At 39.9% G+C, this 12268-nt stretch overlaps 1 protein-coding gene across 1 annotated transcript; it reads left to right on the forward strand.

Annotated features, from left to right (window-relative positions):
* Nucleotides 1-1203: 1203 nt before the first annotated feature.
* On the forward strand, nucleotides 1204-3450 carry LOC140776605 (caffeic acid 3-O-methyltransferase-like). The gene is made up of 4 exons (XM_073120356.1): nucleotides 1204-1676; nucleotides 2192-2502; nucleotides 2701-2765; nucleotides 3050-3450. Exons 1-4 carry the CDS (start codon nucleotides 1282-1284, stop codon nucleotides 3344-3346), a joined length of 1068 nt encoding a protein of 355 aa, XP_072976457.1. The 5' UTR covers nucleotides 1204-1281; the 3' UTR covers nucleotides 3347-3450.
* The last annotated feature ends 8818 nt before the right edge of the window (nucleotides 3451-12268 follow it).

Raw genomic sequence — 12268 nt, forward strand, 5'->3', positions numbered from 1 at the left:
GGTCTCCAATGACTCTAGCGGCACTCCGGTAAGCTAATTCCATGGCATGACTCTAACGGTGAGAAAGAAGAAAATAAAGGATGAGAAGAAAAAGAAAAAGGAAAGGAGGTTAGGGGGTTAAGGAAAGAGAGAGAGAGAGAAAATTAGGGTTTAATTTATAGAGTAAAAATTCAAATCTAAATTAGATTTGGGTTCGGCGAGATTTCTGCGGCCGCCTTGTCGCATGCTAGAGAGGGAAAGGGGAAAGGGTTGCACGTGCAACTCATGTGCTCCCTCGTCTCTCTCAATTTCTTTTTTCAATTCTCACAATCAATTTTAGTTTTGGTGGATTAATATTATTACGCAATTTTTATAAATTTACACTCCTCTTTTAATTAAAATATGTATAATTAAATAAATTGAAAGAGTATATATATCAAATATATTTGCTCTTATCTAGGAACAAATAGTAGCATTTGTAAATTATCACTAAAAATATATAATTACTGCAATATAAGAACAAATAGTAGCATGTGTTACACATAAAATCATATAAAAGATTTTATTTGTAAGGGTAAACGCATAAAAAACCCAAATAGTTCTTGCAAGAATACTTGATCTTTTTGGCAGAATTAGGGAGCTTTTGACCAAACTAGTCCTTTTCTAATTTATTTTTACCGAAATAGACTATTACTCAAACTTTTCACCAAACAGAATTTAATCTGCTATAGCCCTAATAAAAACACTAAACTAATCAACATTATAAATATATATATATATATATATATATATATATATATATATATATTCAGCAGTTAAGAAAAAAAATTTACAAATAATAAAAATGCTAAAATGATTAGTGTTTTAAAAGAAGTATTGATTAGTTTAGTATTTTTGTTAAGGCTACAGTGAATTAACTCTATTTGATAATAAGTTTGAGACATAGTCTAATTTTATAAAAAAACTAAAAAAATAAAAGTATAGTTTGGTCAAAAACTCGGAATTAGGTGATGACAAAATATTGTGGTAGGAGTAATTCATCTTTTTCATAGTGAGTGTGAATTAGGTCTTCTAGGAGTACTCGATAATTTTGGTGGAATTTATTGTGATGCCAAAAAAGTTGATGGGTGATTTAATGACACTAAAAACTTCCAACCAACTTAAAATGGCAATTAAGCTGATAATTGCCGTTGGTGGGTGAACTCACTTCCCATAAAAGGACCCTCTTCCACAGTTCCCAGCACACTATCCACTTTCTCACTTTCCCAAATTGCTCGTCTCTCTCCTCTTCCGTGTATTTCCATGGGGTCCACGAACGCAGACGCGGAGGACGAGGCTGCGTGCATGCTCGCCCTCCAGCTCGGCAGCACCTCCATCCTCCCCATGACCCTCAAAGCGGCCCTGGAGCTCGACCTCCTCGAGATCCTCGTTGCAGCCGGGAAGCCCGTCACGGCGGAGGAGGTGGCGGCGCAGCTGCCGACGGCGAACCCCCAGGCGCCCGTGATGCTCGACCGGATGCTGAGGCTGCTCGCCTCCTACAAGGTGGTCGGCTGCGACGTGGAGGCCTCTGGCGACGGAAACGTTGTGAGGAGGTACAAGCCGGTGCCGGTCTGCCGCTGGCTGACGAAGAACGAGGACGGCGTCTCCATGGCGCCGCTCGCGCTCATGAACCAGGATAAGGTGCTTATGGAGAGCTGGTATGGTCGCATTCATCTACATACTTTTTTTTTAATAGGATCCCATCCAGATGCTAGATGTAGGAATTTATCACTGTCCAATACTTTGATGCATATCTTCATTAGTGATCTAAGTGCCAAGTACCCGGATTTAGTAAATTCCTGAACGCTAATTTGCACGGGATTTACAAAATTTATAATTCGCGCCCTCGCTTTCAGTATTTATATTCCCGATCTTTTTGCAAATAACCACCTATGTTTCCGATTTTAGTGGCAAGGGAACTCCAATTTTTATGGGGTATATCTGCAAATAATTATATCTAAAGATGTATAATCAGAATAGTTAAACTCTTTTGACAAAAATGCCCCTCAGGATGTAGAATATATACCAATTTTTAATGTAGGACTTCAAAAGATCATCATGTCAAACACTAGGAAAGCAAGTAGAAGAAAAGAGACATAGATCTCCTTAAATCTAATTCTTTCAATATGCTTGTTCTTAGGTTGATAACATGTCGTTAGTTAGTTGTGTACAGGTACTACTTGAAGGATGCAGTGTTGGACAGCGGGATCCCTTTCAACAAGGCATACGGCATGATGGCGTTCGAGTACATTGGCACAGATCCCCGCTTCAATAAGGTGTTCAATGAGGGGATGAAGAATCCCTCGGTCATCATCACGAAGAAGCTCCTCGAGTTCTACCGGGGATTCGACAATGTCAACGTGCTCGTCGATGTTGGCGGCGGCATTGGCGCCACTCTCCACATGATCACCTCCAAGCACACCCATATCAAAGGCATCAACTTTGACCTCCCCCATGTCATCTCTGAAGCACCTCCTTTCCCAGGTAACTTAATCTCATTCATTTCGCAGACTTAATCAGCACTTTTTGCTATTCGACAAATCACTTAGGATAGTTGTTCAATTGAATTGAATTTCAAATTTGGAGACTTTTGATCCAAGAATTTAAATTCCAAACTGCAAAACTCTTATTATGTATGGATTAATTTGGTGTGGTCTGTATTTTTTGGTGGGTTTGGTGCAGGAGTGCAGCATGTAGGAGGAGATATGTTTGCCAGTGTCCCAACTGGAGATGTCATCTTGATGAAGGTCAGTTTACCCAATCTACTGTTCAATAAGATTCGGTAGGACTTTGATATTAGGTAGATCATGCACATCATTCTAGATGCCTCTCTTCAACTGTAGAGTTGAAATCAAGGGAGCAGCAGTTCAAACATGGAAGGCTATAGAAATATAGTATATATTTGTTGACTTGTAAACTTATACAAGGTTCAGACGTAGGACCTACTCTGATATCATACTAATTCATCAACTATTCTAAAAAATAAAACTGTTATATCCGGACAATAATGATCAAAATGCTAATCTTGCAGTGCATTCTTCATGATTGGAGCGACGAGCACTGTGCGAAGATATTGAAGAATTGTTATAAGGCTCTGCCGGAGAACGGCAAGGTGATCATCATGGAGTGCATCCTTCCGGTGACCCCAGAACCAACTCCTGAAGCACAAGGTGTCTTCCATTTAGATCTCATCATGTTGGCTCACAGCCTTGGAGGCAAAGAGAGGAGTGAGAAAGAGTTCAGGGACTTGGCCAAGGAAGCTGGCTTCAAAGGATTCAATGCATCCTATGTCTTTGCCAATTCTTGGGCCATAGAATTTACTAAGTAGGAGGGAGAGAGAGAGAGTATTGGATGGTTTAATCTTGCTTATCTTCTCATTGAGAGGCATACTCATGGATTGTGATTGCAGTGAATAAAGATATCATTTTCTTATTCTGATGTTTTGAATTGTTTGGCCCAATTAGAGTAAATGAAGCCTATGGCTTGCATGATATGAAATAGCTAATTCTTGTCGATGATCCAGAAAAAGGGAGTGCTAGTTTTGTTGACAGACCTATAAAGATGATAAATATAAGGCACAAAGATGGAAACCGAAGGACAATAAAACCACATATTCAACCAATAAAAGATCTTGAAATCCAAAATAACGGCCCTGCACTACAACAATTTATATATTTAGTAGCAACCATAATTGCTACTAAAGAATATATTTTTTGTTGCTAAAATATTTAGCAGTAAAAGAATGATTTGCAACGACAGGTGCTGTTGCTAAATCTTAGCAGCAAATTAGCATTCACTGCTAAAATTATAGTTTATAGCAACAAATATATTTGCTATTATAGGTTAGAATTCACGGTGATGATCATAATTGCTACTATCACTAGTTTTTAAGATGACAAAGAACTTATAGTATCATTTGTCACTAAAAATTGTTTAGTGACAATTATATTTGTTGATAAAAATTTGAATTTCTTTAGCAGCAAAATATATATGCTACTTATATACTATCATTTATATATATTTTTTAGTAGCAAACACAGTTGCTACTAAAAGTATTATCCATTAAGCAATAAAAAAATATTAGATTATATTAGAATTTATTAGTTTTCTACCATCATTTTGTAAAAGTGAATACAATTGAACATTAGAGCAATATATTTTCATATGCTCTTATTTAACATATTTACCTAATTTGATTACATCCAAAATAAAAACATCTCACACAATATATGATACCTCCAAAATATAATTTATATTGCAAATATTTAAAATATCACATAGTGTATCAAGTTCAAATACATATATAATATATATAGAAAAAAATAACATAATCTACTACAAGTATATTAGTTTTGTTCGACATGTCCAAAATAAAGCAAGAAAGAGAACAATATAAAAACCAATGTTCAGAGATAGAAGTGACCATTGTTTTACACTATTTGTAATCAACGGACAAAAATATAGAAGATTTAATTTATTTTCAGTTATATAAATTTTTTGATATAAGAAATAAAATAATAAAAGGATTTAGTATAATTACATACGTAGATGGCCAAGCAACACAGGATCTAGCAGCATCACCAATAGTTTAAAACGTTTGTATTGTCTAATGAATGGCTCACTTTTTATTATTGTCTCATTGATAACTACTTTTTAAAATTGTTGCCCTAATAGCACTCCTCCTACGTTAGATAATGAGTTACGGCTCATTTGCATCCAATGTGCTACAATATTTTTATGAGAGTATTTGCAATTTTTAGAAGAACTTTTGATCCAACCTACAATTATAAACTAATGATATGTCATATAATCATTACATTTATGTCTTGATCTTTAACATATGTATGCATATAGCTCAATTTTTGCAATATTGGTGTTGAGTGTAAAAACAAAAAGTTTGAAATATAATTGCATATATTTACCTGAGAATCTGATGTATAATTTAAGACAAATTATTATATTTCAATACAACAAATTATGATGTAGTATGTACTACCAAGGATACTTGCAATGCATCATACTCATCTTAGTAAGGAAGATTAATTATCTCAATTGTCCCAAAAATATAATTATAGACTCTGTACATTACTACATTTCAGACATTTTTATCAAAGAATCGCTGCACAAGGAACTATTCAAGTTTAAATGCACAAGGTATTTTAGTTGTACAGATTTATGTGACAAGACAGCTAAAGACCAAAATCATATAATAAAATGGAAGAAGTTCAGCTAACTTTTCTTTAGAACAAGGGTGAAATAGGTATAAATATTCTAATTTTTAAAATCAGAAAAAGAGGGTTAATACTAGTATAGGTTATTATAATGTTTAATTCAATATTATAGTATAAGATATAATAATTATATTTGATGTGATATAAAGTTGATATTAAAATAATAAAATTATATTGGGAATTAATGATGTTTTAAACCAAATGACGAAAATACCCTTGACTATATGTTAAATAGTAAATAGTATGGGGCATTTCTACTGCGGACTTCCCTACATTGTGCAGGGTTATAGTACGAGGTTATAACCCCACACTCCGGTGTGTAGGATATTACCTCGCACTTCAGTGTGTAGGGTATTACCTTGCACTATGCGGGGTTATAACCTCGCAATTTAGTGTGCACGGTATTACCTTGCACTATGCGGGGTTATAACCCCGCACTCAAGTGTTAATTGATGCTACTTAGCAAGAGCGTTAGAGTGATCGTGGGCGAGGGCGAAGATGTTGCCCCACCATAGGGAGAAGCAGTTGAGGAGGACGGTGGCTCTAAGTTGTTGTTTGCATAACCTCTCTTTGCATCTACAACAACAACATCGAAAGATACTACTTTGAAGTCTTCTCAACTGAATTAGGTGTGCGCATCGGTGTGCAGGATATTACCTTGCACTTCAGTGTGTAGGATATTACCTTGCACTATGCGGGGTTATAACCCCGCACTTCAGTGTGCAAGGTATTACCTTGCACTATGCGGGGTTATAACCCTGCACTCGAGTGTTAATTGATGCTACTTGGCAAGAGCATCGAAGTGATCACAGGCGAGGGCGAAGATGTTGCCCCACCATAGGGAGAAGCAGTTGAGGAGGACGGTGGCTCTAAGTTGTTGTTTGCATAACCTCTCTTTGCATCTACAACAAGAACGTCGAAAGATACTACTTTGAAGTCTTCTCAACCGAATTAGGTGTGTGCATCCATGGTTGCCTTTCTAGAGAAGAGAAAGAGGAGAGAGAGAGGATGGGAAATCAAATTGTAGCTGATTAGATGTTAAATTAGTGACGTCAGCTTAAAAGGGTAAAATAGTAATTTATAGGTATTAATAAATCAGTTTTTAAAAATTGTATAGAATAAGATGAGAGAGAATGTTAAAATAATATACTAAAATAAGGTAAAATATTGTTTACTTACTACACCAGAATAAGGAGGCTTATTCTAGAAGAAGCCTATTCCTATTTCATAAGTGAATAGGGCTATGATTTCAAGTCAAAATTCACGTCATTATACCCAAGAATTTTCTCTATAAGCTCTCTTTACTTATTTTACTTGGGGATTTTATGGAATTTTAGGGTTTGGGCTGGTTTTAATGAGGGGATCACGGGAAGAAAATTTTGGGTAAATACAAATAAAGCACCTTATTTGTAACACCCTCAACCAAAAAAAAAAAAAAATGAAGCACATGGGAGAGGTGGGAGTGAAAGGTGCTGGAGTGGAGCCGGACTCCACTCCGCCCCACTCTCCCCCTCATCTCCATAAAGGCCCAACCCTTCCTTGATCTTTCCATTTTGCCAACCTCTCTCTCCTCTCCCTTTTTCATCCCCCCCCCCTTTCTCTCTCTCTCTCTCTCTCTCTCTCTCCCTCTTTCTCTCTCTCTCTCCCTTTTCTCTATTTTGTGCCGTCAAAGGACCCGATGAGGGCCGCGGATCACCAGAGCGCTCGCGGACCAAATCAAAACCCCAAACTCCAATCCTCAGGTTAGCCTCCATCTTCTCTTTAAATTAGTTTTCTAAGTAATTCATAGAAAAATCCTAGTTTTCTATTGTTACCTTCACCAGAGAAATTCGACAACTGGCAACTTCAAGTCTACCATCCACCAGTCCGGGAAATTTCCCCGCATCAATCAATCCCTTACTATAGATACCAAATTTGGATACCCAATGGGTGCGTAGGAGGCGATGCCATGTCACCTACCACCGTTGGTTCCTCGGTCGCTGGCGGCCACCACCGGTGGTGGTTGCCTCGCTTGTCAACCTCGATCGACTCAGCTCTTCGCGTGGAAGAGGTAGGTACTCAGGGTTGAGGACTTCGAGCCCTTTTGCGCCAAGGTGGAAACCTCCATGGCTGTCGGCCATGGAGTTCCTTACTCCTCACTATTGGCCACTTTGGCTAACGGTTCAACCCCGGCTTCAACCCAAGTCAACCTTGTCGACTTTGGGGAGCCGATGGAGCTTGGCTACCGGTGACGGTGATCGCCGATGGTAGCTCCATCTCAATCTCCCTCTCTTAGTCTTCTTCTCTAGAGGAAGACTAAGCTAGGTGGGGGTTGGATCAAACCCCCACTAGCTCATGTGGTCTACGGGATGGGCTGCAACCCATGTCCATGATAGGCTACGGAACGATTCCTTCAAGATCTGGATTTATTATAAGAAGCAGTTCGCACAACCGAGGGAAAATATTCACTAAATATTCTACTGTTCTCAGAAAATTACGCAACTAAGTGCAATCAATCCGTAAATCCCTGATCTACGTTTGTCGTATTTACGCCATTTGCAGATTCAAACTGAAACTGGGACGAAAACATGATATATTGCGGATGATGGTGGTGGTGACGGGTGGAGTGGAAGTTAGGGTTATAGATGATAATGGAGATGAGGGTGGATGGGTGATGTTGTTTAAGGGATAAAGACGAAGGGGAAGAAGTGGTCGAGATCCCAAAGAAGTTGGATGACTCGACAGATGAGGGAGATTAGAAGTTAGGAGAGACCTTATCAACGGTAAAGGTGGTAGGTTGGTGAAGAGGGAGAAATGAAATTAGGGTAGAGAGAAAATAGAGAGGCAAGAAACTAATATTTCAATAGCATAATGATTTTGGGTGCCATCCACACCTTGATAGAGGCTAGCCAACAAGCCCTAATAATAATAATAATAATTAACCCTAATCTTAGTGGAATCCCGCCGATCATATTCGAACACGCCCGATCGCGTTCAAACGCACAAAAAATGTTCTCTATCGATGCGAATGCGATGCAGGCGTTCAGACGCGCCCGACCATGTTCGAACACGCATTTCGCGTTCTCTATTTCTGCTAACCCGATGCAGGTGTTTGCAAGGGCGTTCGAACGCGACCTACATGAATTTTATTTTAATGAAAATAAATAACTAATGCAAGAAGAAAAGACTCTAACAAGGTGTATAAGCCCACCACGCTTTCCCGACCTTGCCCTCAAAGTATAAAGTCAAGGAAACGATCTAAGATGTCCGTCTCCAACTCCCATGTAGCCTCATCGGATGGCTTGCCAAGTCACCCAATTAGAATCTCCATCTCTAATATGATACCATGACGTCGTCGGCACCTAGCAAGTACGCGAACTGACTCTACGATCTTTGTCTCCTCCAATGGCTCCGATAGAGCTGATCCAACGATCTCATGATCACCAATCTACTCCTTCAGCAATGAAAAAAAGAAGACAGGATGCACTCTCAATCCCTCCTGCAGCTCCAAACGATCTACAATCGGACTGATACGCTCTAACACCCTAAACAGATCAAAATAGCGATGTGCTAACTTTTTGTTACGCATCGGACGCAAGGTCACCTGTTGATACGGTTGTACCCTCATAAACACCCAACTGCCGATGTCGAACTCCTGCTCCCGATGGCTACGATCATAAACTTGTTTCATACAATTTTGAGCAAGTTTAAGATGGGCACGCAACCTCCTTAACACGGCGTCTCTATCCATCAAAGCTAAGTCCACTTCTGTACGATCTGTAGATGCCCCTGGATCATAAAAGCATAATGTCGCAGCAGTGCGCCCATACACCACTTCAAATAGAATCACGCTAATACTACTATGGTAGGCGGTGTTATAAGACCACTCCACCCACGGTAAAAACTCCAACAATCATTTCGGCATCTCTACAACAAAGCACATCAAGTACTACTCAATGCCTTAATTGACCACCTCAGTTTGGCCGTCTGATACACTTAGTTAGGATCTTTTCTTATTGCATTAGTTATTTATTTTCATTAAAATAAAATTCCTATAGATCATGTTCGAACACAGGTGGAGTCGCGTTCGAACGCCCTTGTGAACGCTCACGTTCGAACGCCTGAACGCCTGTGTCGCGTTCTCAAATCCAGAGAATAGTCTTTGAGTGCGTTCAAACACGATCAGGCGCGTTCGAACGCGATCGACGGGAATCCTCTAGAATTAGAATTTCATATTGTTTTAGGACTTATTGGCTAGCCTCTATAAATATGTGGATGGCAACCAACTTCATTATACTATTGGATTCTTGATTTCTTGCTTCCTGTCTTCTCTCTAGACTCTTCCTAAGTCCCTCTTCACTATCCTTTCACATCTACCGTTGGCAAGGTTTTTCCTCGCTTCTAATTTCCCTTGACTATTGAGCCACCCCTCTTCATTGGGACCTCGACCACTTCATTCCCTTCGTCTACTTCCCTTAATCACTTCCACAATCCACCCTCATCTCCATACCTATCCATAACCCTAACATCCACTCCACCCATCACCACCACCATCACCCACATTATTCCATATTTTCTTCCCTGCTACACTTTAAATATGCGAAGGGTGTAAATAAAAAGTCATAGATTAGGAAATTACGGATCTAACCCAATTGGTTTTGTGATTTTCTGATTACTGGAGAATATCTGACGAATATTTTCCCTTGGTTGCGCGGACTGCTTCCTGCAATAAATTCAAATGTTAAGGAATTGTTCTGTAGCCGATCTTTTGGTTCCAAATCCTATCAATTTGGTATCAGAGCCTATCAATTGGTATCAGAGCCTATCAAATTGGTATCAGAGCTTAATAGCTGGTATCAATGTCTATCAATTGGTATCAGAGCCTATCAAATTGGTATCAAAGCCCAACACCGTCCGTTTGTGAATGGTAGGCCGAATTGAAGTTCAATCGAGTCCCCTGTAATCTTAGAAACTCCATCCAAAAGTCACTCATAAATACACGATCAGGATCCGAGATAATTGTGGGTGGCATGCCATGTAACCGAGCAACATGTGACAATATAGAAAAATGCACATAATTGCTCAACATGTCAACGACTATAAAACTAACAGAATAATCACGTACCAGCAGAAGACCCTCTATGAAATCTATAGAAATGTCTTCCTAAACATGATCTGGTATAGGTGAAGGCTGTAGTTATCCGGCCGGTTTCAATATGGTTGGCTTAGCTTTTTGACAGAGTTCGCAAGCACGAAAAAACTCCTCACATCCCGCCTCAATCCTGGCCACGTGCAACTCTGAGATATCCTCCTATAAGTCCTCAAGACACCCTCATGACCAGCCTCTGGAGTTTGATGGAAATGCTCTAACAATTTCTGCCGTAATCTATTATTTGCGGGAACCAGAATGCATCCGCGATCCAACAGCAAATCGCCTCGATTCTCCAACTCTGGATGGCGCTCCAGATCATCCAACACCTCCTATAACAATCTCAAAACATCTGGGTCAAATGTACATACATACCTCAACTCGTCAAGGAAGGGAAAGTTAGGAGAAAAATATACTACGAGCTCGGCGGTATTAGGTTGGCGCGATAGTGCATTCACCGCTCTATTTTTTGTTTCCTTCTTGTATTGGATTTCATAATTATACCCCAACAATTTTGTGACTCATCTCTACTATGCCGGAGTGTGTATACGTTGTCCAATAAAGTATGGAAGGCTCCTTTGATCAGTTTGAATAATAAATTACCAACCGATCAAATAAGGCCTCTACTTTATCACTACATGCAGCATTGCCAATATCTCTATCTCGTAGGTAGATAATTGCTAGGATTTTTGTGATAAAGCCTTGCTAAGAAAGGCTCTGGGACATCCCCCTTATATTAGTACAGTTCCTATGCCAACTCCCGACGCATCACATTCCACAATGAACTCTTTGGTGAAGTCCAGTAGCGCTAGAACAGGCGCTGTTGTCATTGTTGTTTTCAGTTTTTCAAAGGCTATAGTGGCTTCATCCGTCCATCTAAAAGAGTCCTTCAACAAAGAAGTGAGAGGAGCAGCGATCTTGCCATACCCGGCAATGAAGCGGCGATAATATCCGGTCAGCCCTAAGAATCCTCGCAATCCTATGGCAGTAGTAGGTATCGACCAAGCGGTCATGCATGCTATCTTTTGAGGATCCACCGCTACACCTTCCGCTGAGATGATGTGTTCTAAATACTCCACTCGTGGTACTCCCCGTAGGAATTTGGACTTCTTAATCTTCAGCTGGTGCTGCTTCAATAAATTCAGCACATCCTCCAAATGCCGCCAATGCTCCAATTCAGTCTTGCTATATACCAAAATATCGTCAAAGACTACCAAGACATATATTCACAGTAGAGGCCAAAAAATATCATTCATGAGGCCTTGAAAAGTAGTTGGAGCATTGGTAAGACCAAAGGGCATCATCCGAAACTCGTAGTACCCGTCCGGAGTTCGAAATACAGTTTTGTTTACATTCGCCGGGTGAACTCGAATTTGATGATACCTGGCCCTCAAGTCAAGCTTGCTGAATATGGTTGCCTCTGCAAGCTCATCCAACGGCTCCTCTATGACCAGAATAGGATACCGGTCCTTGACGGTGATAGCGTTTAGTGCCCGGTAGTCGACACAAAAACGTCACGTCCTATCCTTCTTTCGCACCAATAGCACGGGCGATGAGTAAAAGTTATGGCTTGATTGTATGAGGCCTTGCTCTAACATCTCGGCTACCATCTTGGAGATAACTTTCTTTTGCACATGTGGATACCGATATGGTCTCACGTTCGCCGGTGTAACCCCAGGTACAATCTCTATGTGATGGTCCACTATTCACTTTGGTGGCAACTCCTTTGGTTTCTCAAATAGTCTAGCAAATTTATCTAATAAATTAGACAACTCCATGATAGTATCTGGACTCATTTAAGACTCATCTCCTGCTGGTACTAACTGAAGAAGATAGGCCAAATCACTCGCACAAGGCAACCCCACCATCGACTGTATCGCAGGAATCGATG

The sequence above is a fragment of the Typha angustifolia genome, chromosome 2 (assembly GCF_048772165.1).
Source record: "Typha angustifolia cultivar Huaian chromosome 2, ASM4877216v1, whole genome shotgun sequence".
Classification (NCBI taxonomy): Eukaryota; Viridiplantae; Streptophyta; class Magnoliopsida; order Poales; family Typhaceae; genus Typha; species Typha angustifolia.